The sequence below is a fragment of the Somniosus microcephalus genome, chromosome 5, assembly GCF_052327205.1.
Source record: "Somniosus microcephalus isolate GS21.2 chromosome 5, FLI_Smic_1.0, whole genome shotgun sequence".
Taxonomy (NCBI): domain Eukaryota; kingdom Metazoa; phylum Chordata; class Chondrichthyes; order Squaliformes; family Somniosidae; genus Somniosus; species Somniosus microcephalus.
In genome coordinates, this window is record NC_140991.1 from 79,371,862 (window position 1) to 79,395,857 (window position 23,996).

The window sequence follows — 23,996 nt, forward strand, 5'->3', positions numbered from 1 at the left end:
GGCAGCTCTTCTCATACTGTGGTGGTTACCTGCTCCTGCTGCTAACTGGCACTTCTTAAGTCTTTTGAGGGTGCCATTTAGTTTGTCTCATCTGTACCTCCTCCTGCCAGACAAGGTCCTGAGGGGAGGGTGCCCTGGAGTGCACCCACCTCATGCAGCAGCAAATCTACAGATGTAAATAATACCAGACATGATTTGCAAAAATGGGTTTCATCTCAACCCACCCCATTTTTTCCCTCCCCCATTTTTTCCCATCATTTCTGACAGTGCCAAGCAGCTCCCATTCATTTTTGGGCAATTAAATGCAAGTGAGGCAAAATGAAGTCAGAATGTCCTTTGCCCCATTTACTGCCATTTCAACTCTACTTAAAATGGCTCCTCATTTTGCCCGTGTAAAACAGACATCCAAGGTTGCCAAGCACAAAAAGAAGACAGAAGAGAACCAAATGAGGCTGGCATCAAGATTTAAAGATTACTTCTGAATTGTTTTTATACATTTTCTTTTGCTGTTGACAACTATTTTGACATCTGCCTTCTGTGCCATTTGCTCTCATTTTCCTCTCATGTTTCATGCGGAGTACAATAGGTTCTGCATTGGGAATTCCCCGTATCTTTGTTTTACTGGAAGAAGAGGAGGAGCAATGCAGGGATGCCTGCCTGGTCAAGTAGCACCAGAGATGCATGTCACCTATGTTAAATCCGTGAATCTTGATGTATGGTGTCCTTCAAGAAATAGACAGAGACTGCAGAGGAACAATCAACAGGTGTTTACTGGATGAGGGTTACTCTAAACTAACAGTACAAATCCCTACTCAGGGTTTATATACAGGTGTGGTCACTGCCGGTACTACAGTATACAGGAGCTGTAATAAGTAGTTCTCCCCTTAAAAGTACATACACTACAATTCCTCCCCTTTTAGATTAACAGTACCATAACATTCATTTAACAATTAAATATCAACTAATTACAATTAACACTTTTAACATGCAACATTAACTGAAAATAGTCTATTTATAAATTCAGTCTTTGGGGAGGCTTCCTGATCCTTTCTGGATAGCGCCTTTCCTGAGTGTCTTGCTCTTGGTGCTGAGGCGATTCTGGCCCCCTGTCGTCGGTTGGTTCATCAGCTTCCGATGCTACTGTTTCTGGGGTACATGCTACCGGTATGTCGGGTTCATCACCAGGTACGTATGGGCGAGACATGGGTTTGACTCGTTCCTGTGACTCTAGGATCTGGTCAACATGGCGTCTCACAATGTTCTCCCCAACATCCACTGTGTACATTAGTGGCCCCTGCCGTGTGCATATCGTTCCTGGTTGCCATTTCTCTGTTCGGTAGTCGCGGGCCAAGACTGGTTGCCCTACATTGAAGCTCCTTGTCGGCTTCTCATTGATGTGCTGGAATTGCTTATTCTCTACATCTCTTCGTACATTTGGTCTGAGCAAATCCAGACGAGATCTCAACCTTCGGTTAAAGAAAATCATGGCCGGGGTCTGGTTGGTGACTGCACGTATCGCATTTCTGTAGGCTAACAGGAAATTGTCCACCTTGTACTGCAGTGGAATGTCGTCATCGCACATGGCCCTTACTGTTTTCTTAAAGGTTTGTACGAACCTCTCAGCCAATCCATTTGTGGCTGGATGATACGGGGCGGATGTGTAATGCTTTACCCCATTCACAAACTGTGGTCCGTTATCAGAGCAAATCTGCTCTGGCAAGCCGTTCCTGGCAAATATGGTCCATAGGACTGCAATAGTTTTCTCCGTGGTGGTGGAGGACATTTTGATCACCTCAGGCCATTTCGAGTGCGCATCCACGGCTATTAAAAACATTGAGTCCATGAATGGACCAGCAAAATCAATATGCACCCGTTGCCATGGAGATGAGGGCCACTCCCATGGGTGTAGAGGGGCATGTGGTGGTGCATTTTGGACCTTCTGGCATCCTGAGCAGCTCTTTGTCAGGTCCTCGATTTGCTGATCGATCCCCGGCCACCACACATAAGCCCTAGCAAGGCTTTTCATTTTCACCCCTCCCAGATGGCCTTCGTGAAGCTCATTGAGCACTCTCTCCCTTAACTTGGGTGGAATTACCACTCGGGATCCACACATCAAGGTCCCCTGGCATACTGACAGCTGTTCTCTTCTGGATGAGAATGCTGGCAACAGTGAGTCGCCATGTGTTGGCCATCCCTTCACCGTCAAATCATATACCCGAGACAGTGTCGGGTCATTTCGGGTCTCCTTCTCTATATCAGCGTTAGTTACAGGCAAGCGTTCAATTATAGTCGAATGAAATATTTCGACAGGGTCCACTGCTGGTGCTTCCTCCGCATTAGGCAGTGGCAGGCGTGATAGCCCATCAGCGTTTCCATGCTGTTTCATGCCCTTATACTCGATTTCATATTGGTTCGCCCCTAGAAAAAGGGACCATCTTTGTAGCCGTTGCGCAGTCATCACCGGAACGCCCTTCTTTGGATTAAAGATGGAGACAAGTGGTTGGTGGTCAGTCAGCAAGGTGGACTTCTGCCCGTGCAGATAGTGGTTGAACTTTTTCACTCCCTACACTAGGCTGAGGGCCTCCCTGTCAATCTGGGCATAGTTACCCTCGGCTGAGGTTAGTGATCGTGACGCAAAGGCTATTGGCCTCTCTGAGCCGTCCGAGAATTTGTGCGACAGCACCACTCCAATGCCATAGGGTGATGCATCACACGCCAACCTAATTGGTAGTGCTGGGTTGAAATGAGCCAACACCTCTTTTGATGTGATCAATTCTTTGCTCTTCTGGAAAGCTCATTTACATTCGTCATTCCACTTCCATGGTACCCCCGTTTGCAGTAGGGTGTTCAGTGGGTGTAGTACGGTAGACAAATTTGGCAAGAACTTATGGTAGTAGTTCACCAGCCCGAGGAACGACCTCAGTTGTGACACATTTTCCGGTGCTGGAGCCTTGACTACTGCCTCAATCTTTTCAGGGGACTTATGTAACCCCTCTTCATCAATAACGTGGCCACAATACGAGATCTGCTTCTGGAAAAACTCGCATTTGTGGCGATTAGCTCGGAGCCCATATTGCTTCAATCTAGTGAGCACCTGCTCCAGGTTGGCGAGGTGATCACTGTCATTTTTGCCCGTGACCAGGATGTCATCCAAATAACACTGGGTCCCTGGAATCCCTTGCAGGACTTGATCCATTGCCCTTTGCCAAATAGCCGGAGCTGATGCTACCCCGAACACCAGCCGGTTGTATTGGTAGAGACCTTTATGAGCGTTGATCGTGAGGTACTGTTTTGAGGCTTCTTCTACCTCCATTTGCAGGTACGCCTGGGCCAGATCAATCTTAGTAAAGCATTTCCCTCCAGATAGCGAGGCGAAAATATCTTCAATCCGCGGAAGCGGATATTGTACCGTGTGAAGGACTGGGTTCACTGTCACCTTAAAGTCCCCACAGATGCGAACCTTCTTTGGTTCCCCAGGCGTATTACTCAATGACCTCTTCATTACAGGAATGATGGGTGTAGCCCACTCGCTCCAGTCCACTTTGGACAGTACTCCTGAACGTTCCAAACCTTCCAGCTCTGCTTCGACGGCTGGGCGGATCGCATAAGGCCTTAAAAAACTTTCGGCTTGCATTTTCCTCTATTTTGATCATCGCTGTTATGCCTTTTAGTGTTTCGAGTTCCTCCTGGAACACTTCTTGTGCGTCAGTTAGCATTTTTGACAGTCGTCCAGGTGTGACGTCGTCATCCTTTTTGGCATCTACCGTCAGTGCTTGTATGGCATGCCAATCTAACTGTATCTTCCGGATCCATTCACATCCTAGTAGTGGTGGTCCTCCCTCTGGCAATACATATAGGTCCATTTTTGGTGTTTCCTTGCCGTTATATATAACATTCACCCTTATTTTTCCTTTGGGGTAGACTTTTTGCCCCGTGTACGTCTTCAAGACGATCTCTGTATCTCTCAACGGTATATGTGAGAATAGCCGCTTGTAGTCCCTTCGGTTTATGACTGTTAGGGCTGATCCTGTGTCCAATTCCATTTTCACTTGGACTCCGGCTATCTTGAGCGTGACCCAGATAGTTTGGTGATCCTCCGTTTTGATCACATTATGTAGTTTCAGACAACCCAGCTCCTTGCTTCCGGAGTCTGTATCCCTTTTCTGTTCGTCTGAACTACTCTCCGTCACCTTATGTACCTTCTTGTACTTCTCCTGTGGAGATTTCTTGCTGCTGGTTTTCTTTTCCGACCTGCAGACTCTTGCTATGTGTCCTACTTTTCCACACTGTCTGCACACTTGGTCCTTGAACCAGCAATCCTTATGGTCGTGTGTTGTTCTGCCGCAGCGATTGCACTTCACTGTTTCGTATGCCATTTCATTTGTGCCATATTCTTGCGGTTTCCGTTGTATTTCAGCCACGCCCCGTGCTGCTGCTTCATGTGACACTGCCATGCTGAAAGCCTTGTCCAGCATAAGATCCTTTTCTGATAGAAGCCGTTTCTGGGTTCCTTCACTTTGAAGCCCACACACAAACTTGTCCCTTAAAGTATCTGCTAGTCCCGTTCCAAACTGGCAGTGTTTCGATAGCTTGCGCAGTTCCGTTAAATACTCAGCATTACTTTCATCTTTATGCTGTTTCCTTTTGTGAAGCTTAAATCTTTCTGCTATCAGCAGCGGTGTGGGGTTTAAGTGGTCCCGTAGGATTGACACTATGTTTTCAAAATTCTTTTCCGCTGGTTTCTCTGGGGTTACTAGGTTTTGCAGTAAGCCATACGTTTTTGCACCCATTGAATTCAACAATACCAGTGCTTTCTTGTCATCTGGCACTTCATTCGCCTTGCAGTATACTTCAATGTGTTTGACATATGTCGTCCAATCTTCGACTTCATTGTCGAACGCTGTGATACTGCCACTCTTCGGCATTAAAAAAAAAAAATTTTTGGTGTGGTTAGACCGGCTCAAAATGGCACCTCCCGCGCTTTCCTTTCTTCTCCGCTGCGGCTCAAAAGTGGCGTCTCCCACGCTCTCCCTTCTTCTCCGCTGCGGCTCAAAAATGGCGTCTCCCGCGCTCTCCCTTCTTCTCCACTGCGGCTCAAATGGCGTCTCCCACGCTTTCCTTTCTTCCCCCGCGGACGCTGCTCAGTCCTTGAACACCGGCCGCGCTCTGCGTGTTTTCCTGCGCGCCTCTCTCATTGACGCCGCTCGGTCCTGAACCCCGGCTGCGCCCCGTGCGCTCTACCCTCTCTTTTTTTTCCATCGACGCCGCTCGGTCTTCAACCCCGGCTGCGCCCTGTGCACTTTACCCTCTCTCTTACACCGTTGATGCTGCTCGGCCTTCCCCTGTGCCGTCAGTTGGCTCCAGCCGCCGCCGTCCGGGAAGGGTCTGCGCCGTACCTGCTGCCAGCCCGTCTCGCTGGATTCTCCGCCGGATGGTCGACGCCCGTGCCCCTGGAATCGGCCGCCTTCTGCAGAGTTGTAGGTAGGTTCGAATCGACTCATCGCCAATGTTAAATCCATGAATCTTGATGTATGGTGTCCTTCAAGAAATAGACAGAGACTGCAGAGGAACAATCAACAGGTGTTTACTGGATGAGGGTTACTCTAAACTAACAGTACAAATCCCTACTCAGGGTTTATATACAGGTGTGGTCGCTGCCAGTACTACAGTATACAGGAGCTGTAAAAAGTAGTTCTCCCCTTAAAGGTGCATACACTACAACCTACCCACTGGTACCCTCACATCAGAATATGCAAATAGAGGCTCGTTGAGAAAGGAGCAGTGCCTGTGGAGGCTTCGCTTTACAAAAGGAGGCCATCACTGAGTTATGCCACATGCTGCTGCACAGCCAACCTCTGCCAGAGACATCACTTTCCAGTTAAGGACACTCTACCCATAACTTTTATATTATGGGGTCATTCCAGGCTGCCAATGAGGACATCACTAATATTTACCACCAGGTGCATGAAGCAAATCACAAATGCTTGAATAAGCAACTGCATCCTCCTCATGGAAAACTGATGGCAGCATGAAACAACACTGCAATTTTAAAATGGCAGCATTCCCAAATGCCAGAGGGAGTTATAGATTGCTACCATAATTTTAATTAAAACCATACTGTTTGTGTTCCTGGTGCTCCTTATCACCGTATTGCCTCAGTGACAGTATGTGAAATATCAGCTTGTGACCCTGTCCTTGTGCTTCTCCTAGGTGCTACCTCAGTAGCAAAAGTGTATGAGGGGGCTGGCTGCTGTGTTGTAATTGGAGCCTCCTGGGACTGTGGCAGACCTCGTCTCATGATAGCTAAGTCTTGGTGGATCTCTAGTGCTGCTGCATGGACAGCTTGGCCCTACATCCTTTCTGCCACATGTGCTGGCATTGGAGGAGGCTGGTGGGAATCACATATGCTGCAATCCCAGAGGCAGAGGGTCGACATGCAGCTGAGCCGAGCTGGCAGAGTCCTGCGCCCTCCGATGAGGACTCTCCACTGCTGTCCCTGTCTGCACAATCTGCTGATGCTTACTTGTGAGCTGTGATGCACCAGGTGACAACTCTACTCTATGTCCCGAAGGTCCCACCGAGGTGTGAGTGTCTGCACTGGTGCTGGGTGCGCTTATTTCTTCTGACGCTGCGCCCTCAGAGGTTGCAGATTCCTCTGAGGAGTCTGGCTGCTCAGGCTCTTCCTCCTGCACACTGGGGACTGGGCTCTCGATGGTCCTGTTGGGGAGTCAAGGAAAAGTTAGAGATGTGATGCCAAGGTTACATGCACATTGCATTTTGCAGATGATCATAAGTCCATATGAAATAACAGAAAATGCTGGAAATACTCAGCAGGCCAGGCAGCATCTGTGGAGAGAGAATCAGGGTTAACGTTTCAGGTCTGGGACCCTTCATTGGAACTGGAAAAAGCTGGAGATGTAATAGATATTAAGCAGGTGCAGAGACAGTGGTGGGGAGGGGGGGGTTAGGAGGGGAGGAAGGAATTGAAAGAACACCCAGTACTTTTGTAAGAGGCAGGAAAATAAGATGTTGCAAATGGGAGTGGCAAAAATCATACAGCATGAAAAATGGGGGCAGGGATAATTATCTGAAATTGTTGAACTCAGTGTTGAGTCTGGCAGGCTGCAAAGTGCCCAATCGAAAGATGAGGTGCTGTTCCTAGAACTACGTTGAGCTTCATTAGAACAATGTATTAGGCCGAGGACAGAGAGATCAGAGTGGGAGTGAAGTGGATAATTAAAGTGACAGGCGACCGGAAGCTCAGGGTCACCCTTACGGACTGAACGGAGGTGTTCCGCAAAGCGGTCACCCAATCTGCGTTTGGTCTCCCCAATGTAGAGGAGACCGCATCGTGAGCAGCAAATACAGTATGTTAAATCTATTCTGTCACCAGCTTGCGGGGATGCTCCTGTCTGTCCTTCCCCAACTTCCACATCTCGGTCAGCCCCAGCAATCTCCAGGACGGCTTCCTCCCAGGGGGTGAGCTGGGCTAATGAGGGCGGCCCTCCTCCTGTCCTGGCTCGCTTTCTCCTGTTGTGAGCTCTCTTTTCCTGCAATGAGGGAGACAAGTGGAGGTTGAGTGAGAATGAAGGAGTGAGTGCAGAGATTGCATAGCATAGGTACTTAGAAGGAGACAAAGCTGGAGTGAGGTTGCAAGACCAAGGGCCCTCCCTGTGTGTAGTCAGTTGTGTTCAAAGCATCAGAATGAGCGGGAGTGTGAGGGCTGCATGGTGGAATAGTTCTGTGAATGTGAGCATAGAGAGAGAGGGAATGGGTAAGGGTGCATGGATGTGAGTGTCTAGTGGGATGTGCAGGAAGAGATTGCTAAAGCTGAGTGCTGGTGAGGAAAGGCAATGAGGATCAGATTGAGGGTGATGGAAACTTCATACAGTACTTACTTTTCCAGTGCGAAGAAGGTCATGGAATCTTTTCCTGCACTGCAACCATGTTCTTCGTGTGAGCCCCAAGGAGTTGACTTGACCTGCCACCTGTAACCACACAGCCTTGGTCTGAGTGGGAGGCCTCTTCCTCCCTGAAGAAGGGAACAGGACCTCCCTGTGGGCCCTAGCACCATCCAGTAATGCCTGGAGTGAAGCCTCATCAAATTTGGGGGCAGATCTGGTCCTCCCGCTGGTCGTTGCTCCTGCAGGCTCCTGTGCCATCTTAATGGTGAAGTTTGGGAGCCTGCAGAGGAAGCAAGGCTTGCTGTGGACCTTAAAAGCAGCAGCAATGATGACGTCATATTGTGCGACTTTCTGACTGGAAATACTCAATTGCCAAGGCTTCCCACACGCTGGAAATCAATTGGCCAATTGAGTTAAAATTGCATCAATCTCACAGACCCATTTAGAATCATGTGGGAATCACTAAATTCGGGGAACCCGCCAATTCCCCGTACCTGAGTTAAGATCGACCCCGATGTCTCTGAACTTGGGAGGGATAGAGTGACTGATGTGTGTGCTCTGAAATGCTGGCAGCCCTGTTGTGCTGGGACTTGTGTGTTCTTCCTCAGCAACACCTAGAAGAGGAAAAGAGAAAGGAAGGCTACTGTTTTTTTTGATGAGCACAGTTGCAACTTACAGTAGAAGTAGTAAAATGAGGACTTCATGATATGATTTGCTGACAGTTAATGCAGACTGCAGTAGGATGAAAATAAAGGGAAGCGGACATTCATAATGAACCAGCAACTGGCATGTGCCGTCATACTTCCCCATCTCCAGCTTCTTGTCTGGCCTCCCTCCACAGGATTTGCTGCACCTGTTCCTCATCCAGGGGCTTTGTCGCTGGTGTTATGGTCTTCTTGAAAAATAAAATGCAATAAATGGGAATTATCTTTATTTCTATGTTAGAACTAGCCAAGCTGTTCCAGTACAGCTACAACACTGGCATCCACCCAACAATGTGGACAACTGGTCAGGTATGTCCTGTCCACAAAAAGCAGGATAAATCTAATGCAGCCAATTACCGCCTCATCAGTCTACTCTCAATCGTCAGCAAAGTGATGGAAGGTGTTGTCGACAGTGCTATCAAGCGGCTCTTACTCATAATAACCTGCTCACCGATGCTCAGTCTGGGTTCCACCAGGACCACTCGGCTCCAGACCTCATTACAGCCTTGGTCCAAACATGGACAACAGAGCTGAATTCCAGAGGTGAGGTGAGAGTGACTGCCCTTGACATCAAGGCAGCATTTGACCAAGTGTGGCGTCAAGGAGCCCTAGTAAAATTGAAGTCACTGGGAATCAGGGGGAAAATTCTCCACTGGCTGGAGTCATACCTAACACAAAGGAAAATGGTTGTGGTTGTTGGAGACCAATCATCTCAGCCCCAGGACATCGCTGCAGGAATTCCTCAGGGCAGTGTCCTAGGCCCAACCATCTTCAGCTGCTTCGTCAATGACCTTCCCTCCATCATAAGGTCAGAAATGGGGATGTTTGCTGATGATTGCACAGTGTTCAGTTCCATTCGCAACTCCTCAGATAATGAAGCAGTCCATGCCCGCATGCAGCAAGGCCTGGACGACATTCAGGCTTGGGCTGATAAGTGGCAGGTAACATTCGCGCCACACAAGTGCCAGGCAATGACTATCTCCAACAAGAGAGCGTCTAACCACCGCCTCCTGACATTCAACGGCATTGCCATCGCCGAATCCCCCACCATCAACATCCTTGGGGGGTCACCATTGACCAGAAACTTAACTGGACCAGCCACATAAATACTGTGGCTACAAAACAGGTCAGAGGCTAGGTATTCTGCGGCGAGTGCCTCACTTCCTGACTCCCCAAAACCTTTCCACCATCTACAAGACACAAGTCAGGGGTGTGATGGGCTCAAGAACCTCGACACTGTCCAGGACAAAGCAGCCTACTTGATTGGCACCCCATCTATCACTATTCACTCCCTCCACCACCGATGCACTGTGGCTGCAGTGTGTACCATTTACAAGATGCACTGCAGCAACTCGCCAACGTTTCTTTGACAGCCCCTCCCAAACCCGCGACCTCTAACACCTGCAGGCGCATGGGGACACCATCACCTCCAAGTTCCCCTGCAAGTTACACACCATCCTATCTTGGAAATATATTGTCGTTCCTTCATCATCACTGGGTCAAACTCCTAGAATTCCCTCCCTAACAGCGCTGTAGGTGTACCTTCACCACGCAGACTGCAGCGGTTTAAGGCGGCAGTTCACCAACACCTTCTCAAGGGCAATTAGGGATGGGCAATAAATGCTGGCCTTGCCAGCGATGCCAACATCACAGGAACGAATAAAAAAATACTAAAACCCAGGTATCCGTATGCAGCTTATAATGGGTATGATAACAGATGCATGCAGCAATTACAATCCATGTGAGGCTTTTATTAACACAAAGTATTAATAAAAATTACATCAAACATCAGAAATAGAGAAGTTCTTCACTACTAAATAACCGATGAGGAGGTGGGGCCACAATAGTATGCCCGAGGTGCAATCCTTGATCTGTGCCATTAGTTGATCTCAGCCAGGTGTGCAGTGGGATGCTACGGTTGGACTTGGGAGAGGAAAATCAAACAGGATTTCTGTTCGTGATTGCTATCCAGTGATCCCTGTTGTTTATCTCTGAATATTGTTTGAGAATAGGATCAAGCTCAGCTGTGGTCAAACAGCCTTTAACACTCAATGACTCACTGACACAATGTACATATCAAACAAGAAAATGATGTTCACTGAAACCATACTCCAGCATCAGTCAGCACATTCAGGAAAGGAGGGATGGCAGAAGAGAAAAAGGGAAAACAGAAAATCAAATCGCATTTGAGACACCATAGTTGGCTGGCATTCCATCGCACGCTTTCATTCCACTGGCTTTACAGCCATATATAGAGTGTAGTAAGACTTGCATTTCCTACAGTTCCCGAGGGAGGAAACTGATAAATTTGTTTTTAGGGCTGATATTATGTCTTGCAAGAACTATGGCTTTCAAGGCATTAATCATCAGAATTGAAATGTAAGGGTGGGGCACAAGATGGAGTCTAGAACTCCTGTTTTCACTTTTGACATTAGCCTTGTAAAGATAGTCTGTAAAACTGTTTTGGAACCAGTCAGATGGGCTTTTTGGGACTTGCCCAAAAAACTGCTGATTCTTTTCAGGTCCTGTACTTGCCTATGTTCCTACAAACATTTTTAATAATTCACAGAGACAATGCTACACAGATTTGTAGTACTGTACTACAAAATAGAAACTAAAATAAACATAAGTGACATGAAAATTAATTTTATTTCTGATATTTTCTGAAAAAGTGATAAAACTCAGGTTTTTAAAAAAATGCTGTACAGTATTTCCATAGTCCCTCAAGGGTTGGCGCAAATTTGAGGCCTGCAGGATATGAATCAAAAGGGAAGTATTAAAAATTATTTTTGGAATATTTATTAACCTTTTATATTTGGAATGGAGAACACCCTCAAAATGTGCTATGACTAACTGGAATAAATTAGAAGACAGCCTCTGTAACGGTGTTTTCTGTAACAAAGGCGGCATTGACCATAGTTTCTGGTGGGTGTGTTGAAACAGAGTTATTATTGGCATAACTAATGTGTGCCTGCCATTTCTTTCTGATTTTACATCAAACACATAAAACTCAAAGCCGTTCTGCTCTGGTCCATTGCAAGTCAGCTGCAGGCAATATAACAAACAAAAGAAGCTGAGAGCAGCGAGATGATAGCTACTAACAGCGAAAGTGTTAAACTCTTTCCTCCGAGACACATTAACAGAGCAGTTTGTGGCAGTGCCCTTGGATAGAAAACCAGTAGCTCTGGCTTCAGTTAAGTAAGTTATTATCTGTTCTAGTAAAAGAAATGGTTGGCACATCTCATTAATGTCATATTTATTAGTACTGGTACCTTCATTAAGTAGCCAGTAGCCCCAGCCTGCTGACAATAAACTGATAACATGGACACAGACATATATCAGTATTGTGGAGAATATGCCGCACAAGGGTGTCTCAAAGGCAAAAGCAAGGGTCAATACCCGAGATGTTTTAATATTCTAGAATTGAACAGAACGAGTAAAAATTTGACTGCAAATTTTAACTTTTGGGTTAAATGGACAACTTCCAAGCGGAGGCTTATGCAGTGACTCATAAAGTTGCAGCTTTTTCCTAAGCTGTACACTAAACTACAGGGAAAGTTCTGGCATCCTGTGCACATTATGATTTTATGGTTTCATGCTTCCAGAACTGCACAAAAGTGCTTTGTGCTCCGTTTGCTCTGTTGGCTGATACTCCATTGCTTAATGAAGGCCAGGAGGATAAAATTGCAAAATTTGCGGCCACAGTCTGGGTTGGTTTGATTTTCCATTGCCTGCAGAAATAAATGCACAGAGAAAGGTTTCTTTTTCACTTCTAAATATGTGCGCAATTACAGCAAAAGCAGCCAATGTATATCCAGATTTCCAATACTAACATGTGACCAGTTTTATTGTACAACAGTTAATATGTTCCTAGTTTTAGAAATATAAAACTAAAAGCGTCGGCGGGAAACCTGAGCGGCAGAGCGGGGTATAAAAGTCCCCAGAGTCCAGGTAAGGCCTCACAGCGTCGGCGGGAATCCTGAGCGGCAGAGCGGGGTATAAAAGTCCCCAGAGACCAGGTAAGGCCTCACAGCGTCGGCGGGAAACCGGAGCGGCAGAGCGGGGTATAAAAGTCCCCAGAGACCAGGTAAAGCCTCACAGCGTCGGCGGGAAACTCGAGCGGCAGAGCGGGGCATAAAAGTCCCCAGAGACCAGGTAAGGTGTACCAGTCTCCGAACTCGGAGGGAAGGAGAGAGGTAAAAAGTAATCCAAGTGTGACGTCACCAGAAAGCGGGTAAGTGATTGGTTGGTGAGTATTTCTCCCTTTTAAGCTTAAATCTCTTTGGTTTATAGTTTCTAAGGTGTGATATACACCATCTAGAATCGGGGCAGAGGATATTTAAGAATAATATTAATAAATTTAATTAATTACATAGAATGGGAGATCAGGCGATGTGTTGCTGCTGCAATATGTGGGAGCTGGTGGACACCATTGATGCTCGTGGTGATCACATTTGCAGTAAGTGTTGGCTGCTCGAGGAACTCCGGCTCCGTGTTGAAGAGCTGGAGACCGAGCTTCAAACACTGAGACACATCAGGGAGGGGGAGAGTTACCTGGACTCTGTGTATCACGAGGTAGTCACACCAATTAGATTAATTAATTCAGATGTAGTCCGTGGCCAGGGTCAGGATGGTGTGACTAGAAGTGAGGCAGGTACGGGGATCCAGGAGGTAGTGTTGGAGGAGCCGCAGCCCTTGCACTTGTCCAACAGGTTCGAGGCTCTTACTCCCTGTGGGGACAGGAGCAGGGACTGCAGGGAGGATGAGCAACCTGGCCACAGCACCGTGGAGCAGGGGGCCATTCAAGTGGGGGGAGTTGAAAGAAATGTTGTAGTGGTAGGGGATAGTATCGTTAGGGGGATAGATAGAGTTCTTTGCAGCTGAAAGCGAGAGTCCCGAAGGCTGTGTTGCCTGCCCGGTGCCAGGGTTAAGGACATCTCCTCTGGACTGGAGAGAAACTTGGAGTGGGAGGGGGAGGATCCAGTTGTCGTGGTCCATGTTGGTACCAACGACATAGATAGGAAAAGGAAGGAGGTTCTGCTGAGGGAGTTTGAGCAGCTAGGGGCCAAATTAAAAAGCAGAACCACAAGGGTAATAATCTCTGGATTATTACCTGAGCCACGAGCGAATTTGGCTAGGACAAATAAAATTAGAGAGTTAAATGCGTGGCTCAAAGACTGGTGTGGGAGAAATGGGTTTTGCTTCCTGGGACACTGGCACCAGTACTGGGGCAGGAGGGAGCTGTTCTGTTGGGATGGGCTTCACTTGGCCAGTGCTGGGACTAGAGTCCTGGCGGATCATATAACTAGGGCTGTAGAGAGGGCTTTAAACTAACTAGTGGGGGGGAGGTTCCTAGAGAGCAAATAATAAAAATGACAACAGAGAAGGTAATAGACTTAGGTAGCAGTGGGGAAATTAAAAACCAGAGCGTGTCAGGAAGGGGCAGAAGGTATGGAGTAAAAGGTAAAGTAATAAAAAGGGCAAAAGCAGGAACTAAGTGTCACAAAACATCTTTGAAAGTTCTCTATCTGAATGCACGTAGCATTCGTAACAAAATAGATGAGTTAATGGCACAAATAACTACATATGGGTATGATCTTGTGGCCATTACAGAAACATGGCTGCAGGGTGACAATGCCTGGGAATTAAACATACCAGGTTATTTAACGATCAGGAAGGACAGGCAGGAAGGAAGGGGAGGTGGGGTGGCTATGTTAATAAAGGAAGGAATCACTGTAATACAGAGAAATGATATTGGGTCAAAAGATCAGGATAATGAAACAGTTTGGGTGGAGGTAAGGAATAATAAGGGGAAAAAAACACTAGTGGGCGTAGTCTATAGGCCTCCGAACAGTGGCAACTCTGTTGGACGGAGTATCAATCAGGAAATAGTTGAGGCTTGTAATAAGGGAACATCTATAATTATGGGGGATTTCAACTATCATATTAATTGGACAAATCAAATTGGGCAGAGCAGCCTTGAGGATGAGTTCATTGAGTGTATTAGGGATGGGTTTCTTGAGCAGTATGTAATTGAACCGACCAGGGGGCAAGCAACCTTAGATCTGGTCCTGTGTAACAAGACGGGATTAATTAAAAATGTCCTAGTAAAGGATCCCCTTGGAATGAGTGACCATAACATGGTTGAATTCCATATTCAATTAGAGGGTGAGAAGGTTGGATCTCAAACAAGCGTGCTAAGCTTGAATAAAGGAGACTATGAAGGTATGAGAGCGGAATTGAGTGGAGTGGATTGGGAAAATAGATTAAAGGGTAAGACGATACATGATCAGTGGTGTACATTCAAGGAGTTATTTTACAACTTCCAAAAAATATATATTCCACTGAGAAGAAAAGGGTGTAAAAGAAAAGACAGCCATCCGTGGCTAAGTAAAGAAATTAAGGATAGTATTCGACTAAAAACAAGGGCATATAAGGTAGCCAAATCTAGTGGGAGGATAGAGGATTGGGAAAACTTTAAAAGACAGCAAAAAATAACAAAAAGATTGATTAAGAAAGGGAAGATAGATTATGAAAGTAAATTAGCAAAAAATATAAAAACAGATAGTAAGAGTTTTATAGTTATATAAAAAGAAAAAGGGTGGCTAAAGTAAATGTTGGTCCCTTAGAGGATGAGACCGGGAAATTAATGGTGGGAAATATGGAGATGGCAAAAACACTGAATGAATATTTTACATCAGTCTTTACAGTAGAAGACACTAAGAATATCCCAACACTGGACAAACAGGGGGCTGAAGGGGGTGAGGAGCTAAACACGATCAAAATCACTAACGAAGTGGTACTCGGTAAAATAATGGGACTCAAGGCGGATAAATCACCTGGACCTGATGGCTTACATCCTAGGGTCTTGAGGGAAGTGGCGGTAGGGATTGTGGATGCATTGGTAATAATTTTCCAAAACTCCCTGGACTCGGCAAAGGTCCCGGCAGACTGGAAAACTGCTAATGTAACACCCTTATTTAAAAAGGGCAGTAGACAGAAGGCTGGAAACTATAGACCGGTTACCCTAACATCTGTGGTAGGTAAAATTTTGGAGTCCATTATTAAGGAGACAGTAACAGGACATTTGGATAATCATAATTTAATAGGACAAAGTCAGCATGGTTTTATGAAGGGGAAGTCATGTTTGACAAATTTGCTGGAGTTCTTTGAGGAAGTAACGTATAGGGTGGATAAAGGGGAACCAGTGGACGTAGTGTATTTAGACTTCCAAAAGGCATTTGACAAGGTGCCACACAAAAGATTATTGCTTAAGATAAAAAATCACGGGATTGGGGGTAATATTCTGGCATGGATAGAGGATTGGCTATCTAACAGAAGGCAGAGAGTTGGGATAAATGGTTCATTCTCAGACTGGCAATCAGTAACTAGTGGTGTTCTGCAGGGGTCAGTGCTGGGTCCCCAACTCTTTACAATCTATATTAACGATTTGGAGGAGGGGACCGAGTGTAACATATCAAAGTTTGCAGATGATACTAAGATGGGAGGGAAAGTAGTGAGTGAGGAGGACATAAAAAACCTGCAAGGGGACATCGACAGGCTAAGTAAGTGGGCAGAGATTTGGCAGATGGAATACAATACTGGAAAGTGTGAGGTTATGCACTTTGGCAGGAAAAATCGTAGAGCAAGTTATTATCTTAATGGCAAGAAACTGGAAAGTACTGAAGTACAAAGGGATCTGGGGGTCCTGGTGCACGAAACTCAAAAGGTTAGTATGCAGGTGCAGCAAGTGATTAAGAAGGCCAATGGAATGTTGGCTTTCATTGCTAGGGGGATAGAATATAAAAATAGGGAGGTATTGCTTCAGTTGTACAAGGTATTGGTGAGGCCGCACCTGGAATACTGCGTACAGTTTTGGTGTCCATACTTAAGAAAGGACATACTTGCTCTCGAGTCAGTACAAAGAAGGTTCACTCGGTTAATCCTGGGGATGAGGGGATGGACATATGAGGAGAGGTTGAGTAGATTGGGACTCTACTCATTGGAGTTCAGAAGAATGAGAGGCGATCTTATTGAAACATATAAGATTGTGAAGGGGTCGGATCGGGTGGATGCGGGGAAGATGTTCCCGATGATGGGTGAAACTAGAACTAGGGGGCATAGTCTTAGAATAAGGGGCTGCTCTTTCAAAACTGAGATGAGGAGGAACTACTTCACTCAGAGAGTGGTAGGTCCATGGAATATGCTGCCCCAAAAAGCTGTAGAAGCTACATCATTACATAAATTTAAAACAGAAATAGACAGTTTCCTAGAAGTAAAGGGAATTAAAGGTTACGGGGAGCGGGCAGGAATTTGGACATGAGTCTAGGTTCGGATCGGTCATGGCCCTGTGGGTAGCGGAGCAGGCCCAGGGGCCGTGTAGCCTGATCCTGCTCCTATTTCGTGTTAATTCTGTTAGATTCAGGAGATGGTTCTGTGATAGTGGATTGGCGGTTAGGATCAGATCAGCCATGATCTTATTGAATGGCGGAGCAGGCTCGAGGGGCCGATTGGCCTACTCCTGCTCCTATTTCTTATGTTCTTATGTAGGAGTAAAAACTGAGCTGTGATGAACTTGCTCCAGTGCAGCAGAAATCCTTGCTTTAGTACAACTGTTAAAGCAATCTGAATGGCCTAAAAAAGCAGTTTTTAAAAACTTAATATTACATAGAAGATAGGAGCAGGAGTAGGCCATAATTCCTTGATTTAACTTTTAAAGTCAAATATAAATTGAAGAGGAAATCCTGATTGCATACAAAATTCTACTATAAAATAATGCTCCAAAATATCGATCTTTACTAATGATGTGGTGAACAAATATCCTCATTGGTCCATGAAAGAGGCTTTGAAAAATGCACAGCCCTTCCAGTTTAGTTCAGTGTAACTTCAGCGTGAGTCTCCAGAAGGGCCAAAATTTAGGCTGGGTTTAACATAGCCAGGTACCAGCTTTATGTGGAAATTCCCGCTTAGATGAGATGCAGAATCCCCACCTGTACCTTATGCTGCTTGTACCTAGTGGCATACGAGAAGGCGGGGCAAAGGTGGAGACCCCAAATGTCAGTGTTCCCACTCCTGGCCTCTCAGTCAGTGGGGTTAGGATTGGCAGCTGATATCCCTGGTGAAATAATGGGAACGATTTTAACATAGAGTGGGATTGGTGCGTGGGGGGGGTGGGGTGCTGAGGTGAGCGGCACTCCCCAACAACATTATCGGCATGAGGCCCGGCTGCTTTTAACTTCGGGCCTTATTATGATTAGCAGGCCAGCCGGCCGGTTGCGCTGGCCGCATGCCACCCGCCCAACTTTTGTTACGCAATTTCTGGCGGCCGTACGGAGGTAGCATATTTAAAGGGTGAATGCACCTCTTACACGTAGGCTGCATTCACCGAATTCAAACAGTGTTTTCATTTGGATTCCATTTCTTCTGCACATTGAGATGGCTGCTGACAGACTTTTCAGACACCTCCCTGGAGGTTTTGTTTGCAGAGATCAGGGCTAGGAGGAAAATGCTTTTCCCACAAAGTGGGAAGACGATGCCCAACAGCCTAGCAAAGAAAGCCTGGATAGAGGTGGCAGATAAAGTGAGCTGAAGTAGCATCACCCTATGGACCTGGATACAACAACAACTACTTGTATTTATATAGTGCCTTTACTGTAATAAAATGTCCCAAGGCGCTTCACAGGAGTGTTATAAAACAAAAATTTGACACCGAGCCACATTAGAAATTAGGGCAGATGACCAAAAGCTTGGTCAAAGAGGTAGGTTTTAAGGATCGTCTTAAAGGAGGACAGAGAGGCGGAAAGGTTTAGGGAGGGAATTCCAAAGCTTAGGGCCTTGGTAGCTGAAGGCACAGCCACTAATGGTTGAGTGATTATAATGAAGGATGCTCAAGAAGGCAGAATTAGAGGAGCACAGATATCTCAGAGGGTTGTAGGGCTGAAGGAGATTACAGAGATAGGGAGGGGCGAGACCATGGAGGGATTTGAAAACAAGGATGACAATTTTAAAATCAAGGCGTTGCTTAACCGGGAGCCAATGGAGCACAGGGTTGATGGGTGAATGGGACTTGGTGTGAGTTAGGACATGGGCAGCCGAGTTTTAGATGACCTCAAGTTTACGTAGGGTAGAATGTGGGAGGCCAGTCAGGAGCGCGTTGGAATAGTCAAGCCTAGAGGTAACAAAGACATGGATGAGGGTTTCAGCAGCAGATGAACTGAGGCAGGGGCGGAGACGGGCAATATCACAGAGATGGAAATAGGCGGTCTTAGTTATGCCGTGAATATGTGGTCGGAAGCTCATTTCAGGGTCAAATATGACACCAAGGTTGCGAACAGTGTGGTTCAGCCTCAGACAGATGCTAGGGAGAGGGATGGAGTCGGTGGTTAGGGAATGGAGTTTGTGATGGGGACCGAAGGCAAAGACTTCGGTCTTCCCAATATTTAATTGGAGAACATTTTTGCTCATCCAGAACTGGATGTCAGAATTTAGAGACCATGGAGGGGTCAAGAGAAGAGGTGGTGAGGTAGAACTGGGTGTCATCAGCGTACACGTGGAAACTGACGCTGTGTTTTCGGATGATGTCGCCAAGGGGCAGCATGAAGATGAGAAATAGGAGGGGGCCAAGCGTAGATCCTTGGGGGACACCAGAGGTAATGATGCGGGAGCAGGAAGAGAAGCTGTTGCAGGTGATTTTACGGTTCCAGTGCAGGAATAGGTTCATTGGCCTCACAAAATCAGCAAAGGTGAGTACAGTTTCTCCTTTCCCCTTCTCTTGCTCTTACCTTGCACCTCGTCACAGTCCCTCTCCTCCAGCACTAAGAACAATTACCATCAATCACAAGGGCACACTATACCAACTCTCATTCTCACTCCCAGCACACATTGACCTGCTGCTTGCTGCCTTCACTGCTTCCACTCTTCTCACCTGCTGTCAATTGCAGAACCTGCACCTCCTCTTGACTCCTTCCTCAGTTTACACTCCTTCTCCCTCCACAGGAGAAGACAGTGCACAACACCAGGGAAAGAAATGTCAGGTGGAGGAGCACCCAACATCATGGTCCTCACCCAGGTGGAGCAGGAGGCACTAGAGATCAGCGGGACAGCAAGAGGAAGCAGCATTGATGATGGAGAGACTGCCAGCATCACTGAGTAGGGTGGCTGCTCATCACTTGTACCCCTTCATATACCACAAAATATCTCACCCTCAGCCGACCTCAAACAGCATGGTCAAGCCTACCATGTACTACTGTCCAGCCTCTCATTCTCACCCTAACACTTGTCCCTTTCCTCTTTCCTCTAGGTCCTTTCCAGTAGCAAGAACCTATTCAGGAAACTGATGTAGGGGGTACCTCGGAGAAGGACAGCCCTCCTGAGGAAGCACCATCATGCGCTCCATCTCTCCCAAGCACCAGAGCAGAGATTGGAACCCTGGGTGGGTTAGCTAGCAAGTTAGTCAGGCCTGTACCTGGTGAAACACACAGCAAAAGTAAGAAGTAGCAGATACTGGTGGCAGGGACAGCCCAGGAGATGATTCACCCAAGGACGATGTCCTCTCCGAGCTCTGCTGAGCAGCTCAAAAATGAGCAACTCTGGGGCCCAGCCAGGATATGAAAAAAGCTTGAGGCACACCAACAAGTGCATGAGTTATTGGAAGGCCTGCCAAAGACTTTCAGCACCATGCCTAAGAATATGGTGGAGTCCACTTCACGTGTGGAGTTCTGTCGCATGGCATTTCCACGCTGCAATCAACACTTCCATTGTCTCAACCTCTGAATTTGTGACATTATTCTGAATATATATCACTCGGAGAACATTACAGTAATTTAATACCTGAATGGGCTATCCATAATTTTACAGAGTACAATGTTAGCTATGTTTCCACTCCCATAGGTAGTGATTAGATTAACTACCTTGTATTGCAGTGCAGTAACATACTAACTTACATTACAGTATAGGAATCATTCTTTGTTTCACTTACAGTATGCAGAGAAGAATTCTTTGAAGCGACTGGCACATTTACCTCTCCAAACTATCCAAATGGCTACTCTAATAACCAAGAGTGCATCTACACCATTACCGTGGAAAACAACAAACAAATTATGCTCAACTTTACTTACTTTAAATTAGAAGGATATCAAACCTGTACTTCTGGCTATGTTGAAATTAGGTAAGTGTTCTTATTTCTGTAGTCCCTGTGTCTATTTATTTTGATATTCCAGTTTTTATAAACTCTTCAAAGGATCTATTGGTTTTCAATGTATTAATCACTAGAGTATGCAGTGTGTTGTGGGAGTTCAGTCTCTCTAACAATATTTGGGGTGTATTAAACAGACTAACAATGATTACAAACCTTGGAACTACAGTTTCTAAATAGATTAGTAATGATTACAACTGCATCAGCTACCAGCTTCTGCACAGACTAATAGGGCGATTTTCAACTGCCGGCTGCCCATTTCTCACCTAAACAGTGGTCCTTGGTTGATCAAAAAAACACTTTCTTTTCTTTTCTTTTTGAGGGGTCAGGAGGAGCAGGAGTGCATCACCTGGCTCCACAAAATTACTACTGTGGGCCCATGCTGGTCCATGCTCAAACCCCTCCGGGATCAACTATCGCCCTCCACCCCTCACCCCCACCCCCTCAATGAAATACTAAACAGACGAAGCAACTGCAGGCTACAATTTTGAAAATAGAAAATTTCGATTTTAACCCCGAGCAGGCTTCGGGTAGGCGGAGGTGGGGCAAGTGCGAAATGCACTGGCTGGCCTAAGTTTGAGGCTCGGAGTATGTACATTCTTGGGCCTCATCCATATGCCACTCGTTAGTTGCCCGCCTGAAACTGGCAGTAAATCGCAGCTGGCCGGCGGCAGGAGAGGAAGTTTGCCCGTTCGGCACTAGGGAAGGCTCGCCGGTATGCAGGCAAGTCGCATGGAAGGGGTTTCAGGAGGGTCTCTGAAGAAGGACGTGGCAGGGTGTGGTGGAGTGGGGGCGGTGTCCAGGGTAGGGGAGGCCACAATGTTCCTTGTGGGGCCCAGATGAGCACTCCTGCTCCTCCTAGCCCCACAGAGGAAAGTTTTAGACTTATCTTGGAGGACTTTGTCTGTTTGTAAACCAGCTTCTGACCTGCTTCGGCCTGGCAGGAAAAACACAGAATTAGAGAATCCTAGCAACATAGAATCTGCTTCCACCACCTTTTCAGGCGGCTTCCCCGCTCATACCCAAGTTAAAATGTAATCGGGATCCTTTTGATGTAATGGGACCCTGATTTGCATAAATTCATGACGCCCTTGCCTGCTTTACATGGGTGCCTCATTTGCGTGGAGAATCCTGTAGGTTAAAATGGGAACTGGCGCGAAAGGGTTGAGTTTCAAGCGTGTAAGTATTACATAGAATTTGCAGCACAGAAACTGGCCATTCGGCCCAACTGATCTATGCCGGTGTTTATGCTCCATACGAGCATCCTCCCACCCTACTTCATCTAACCCCATCAGCCTACAAATAGCCTTCTCGTTTTTAATCACACATTCATCCGGTTTCCATCATAGTGTTAAAATCAACTCCATGGTAACGACAGAGTTAGGAGAAGTAGAAGCGTGCCAGAAAATAATAGTCTGAGATGGTGACAAAGCAGCAGTCTCCCATTGGAATGCATTTTATTTTAAAACTGGAACTGCAATCCATTTTGATTTAATGTTTTGAGCTCCTACCATATGCTGGCACCCCAGCTATGTTTGTCCTTTATTATAAATCACTTAATTTGTCTGGCTTCCATAATAAGACATATTGTATATCACGTTGATATGATTTTATTATGACCATAACTAAAAGATTTGCCGGGACGTAGATAAAACAGGAAAAGAAAGTTAGTTTTCAAAGGGAAGAGAGTAGTATTTTCTGACACATGGAGCTGGATTTTCTTCGGGGCAGATTCTCCACTAGAAGTGGTTTGGACGGGACTTCTGCCCATGCCCCGCATTTCGCCATGATCCCAACCCATTTTCTAAGGTCAGGGCCTAATACTTCGTGCAGGGTGGGCTCCCTGCAGGATCTCCATAACATAGAGGGAACCCACCACTCCGAGTGAGGAAGAGTTGGCCACTGCAGTGCCTGGCAGATCGAGAAGATGGATTAAAGGTGGCAAAAGTGCCATAAATTTTTTTTAATAAACCAGAAAAAGGTATGGTCCTGAAGAGAGGGAAAGGTGTCCACTACCAGTACCCTCTCCCTCCCGACATTGGCATTAGTGGGCTTTTTGCCACAGATCCACCATGTACTACCACCACCCCTCTTCCGATGGTCCCTGGTCACGGCTGTAATTGAGGCGGAACATGAGGAAAATGGCTGGCCTCCCTGGGTCTGACCTCCCACAGCCTTCTATAGGCCAACATCTCTGCTAGGGGGGTGGAAAATTTACCACCGCGTTAGCAGGGGCAGGGATCTGGTAATAGGCCTCAGTGCACGCTATCTCTTCATTTCTTGCCACTATTATGCCCGGTTTTTAGGCATTATAATAGCGGAAAATGTCTCCAAGAATATCCTTCATAGCCAGTTCTGTTTTCATGTGCTCCTTCAGTGCCAGGACAGCCATCACTTTCCTCACAAACACTATTGCTTCTCTCCCCAAAGCTATCTCTCTCCACCATTATTACTCTAGACAAAAATAATCCCAAATCTTCAAAATCAGACATGACATGCCTAAAAGCTACAATACAGGATATGTTTGCGTTACTACAAGAATATTTGGCCTAAAAATCCACTGTTGAAAACTTAAAATGTTTATGCTCTTTATCAGCATGCACCGCAGATAATGTTGCACTGAGAATAAAAGACATTGTTGAATATTAGGCTTTCATGTGCATTTGTTAGACGAACATTGAGTACCACATAAAAAGGCATTCATCTTTGTGATTTTACAAGTATCCAAATTAGTTGTTCCTTGTATGTAATCACTGTGATCAAAGGTTTCTTAACCTCAAATGACTGCTTGTTTATTTCAGGAATGGAGGATATGAAACATCTCCCTTGGTCGGTCAGTACTGTGGCACCCAAGCCCCACCGCCCATCATGTCCCACAGCAATAGGCTATGGATTAAATTTAAGTCAGATAATATTTTTCAATACCGCGCATTTGTGGCTCATTGGGATGGCACTTCCACAGGTACTAGCCTTACTTCAAACAAATATAACCAAATATTAATTAATTTCAGACTGCTCGATGTTGCTTTAAATTGGGCAAAAGGATAAGCCTTATACCTACAACTTAAATGATGAATAAGGACAGAATCAGGCTGCCACATTTAAATAGGCTCCTGACACTCAAGCATAGATATTGCGAATGGTTAGAAACTGATCTAACACTGACATGAATGGAAATCTGCTATTTGCACCCAA

General features: G+C 46.1%; 1 protein-coding gene across 1 annotated transcript in view; it reads left to right on the forward strand.

Annotated features, from left to right (window-relative positions):
- cubn (cubilin (intrinsic factor-cobalamin receptor)) overlaps positions 1–23,996 on the forward strand; it is a 447,009-nt gene that overhangs the window by 84,669 nt on the left and 338,344 nt on the right. Inside the window, exons 15-16 of the mRNA XM_085987872.1 lie at positions 20,588–20,774; positions 23,603–23,763. Of these exons, the coding sequence (XP_085843998.1) occupies positions 20,588–20,774; positions 23,603–23,763 (348 nt within the window). The remainder of the gene's footprint in view (positions 1–20,587; positions 20,775–23,602; positions 23,764–23,996) is intronic.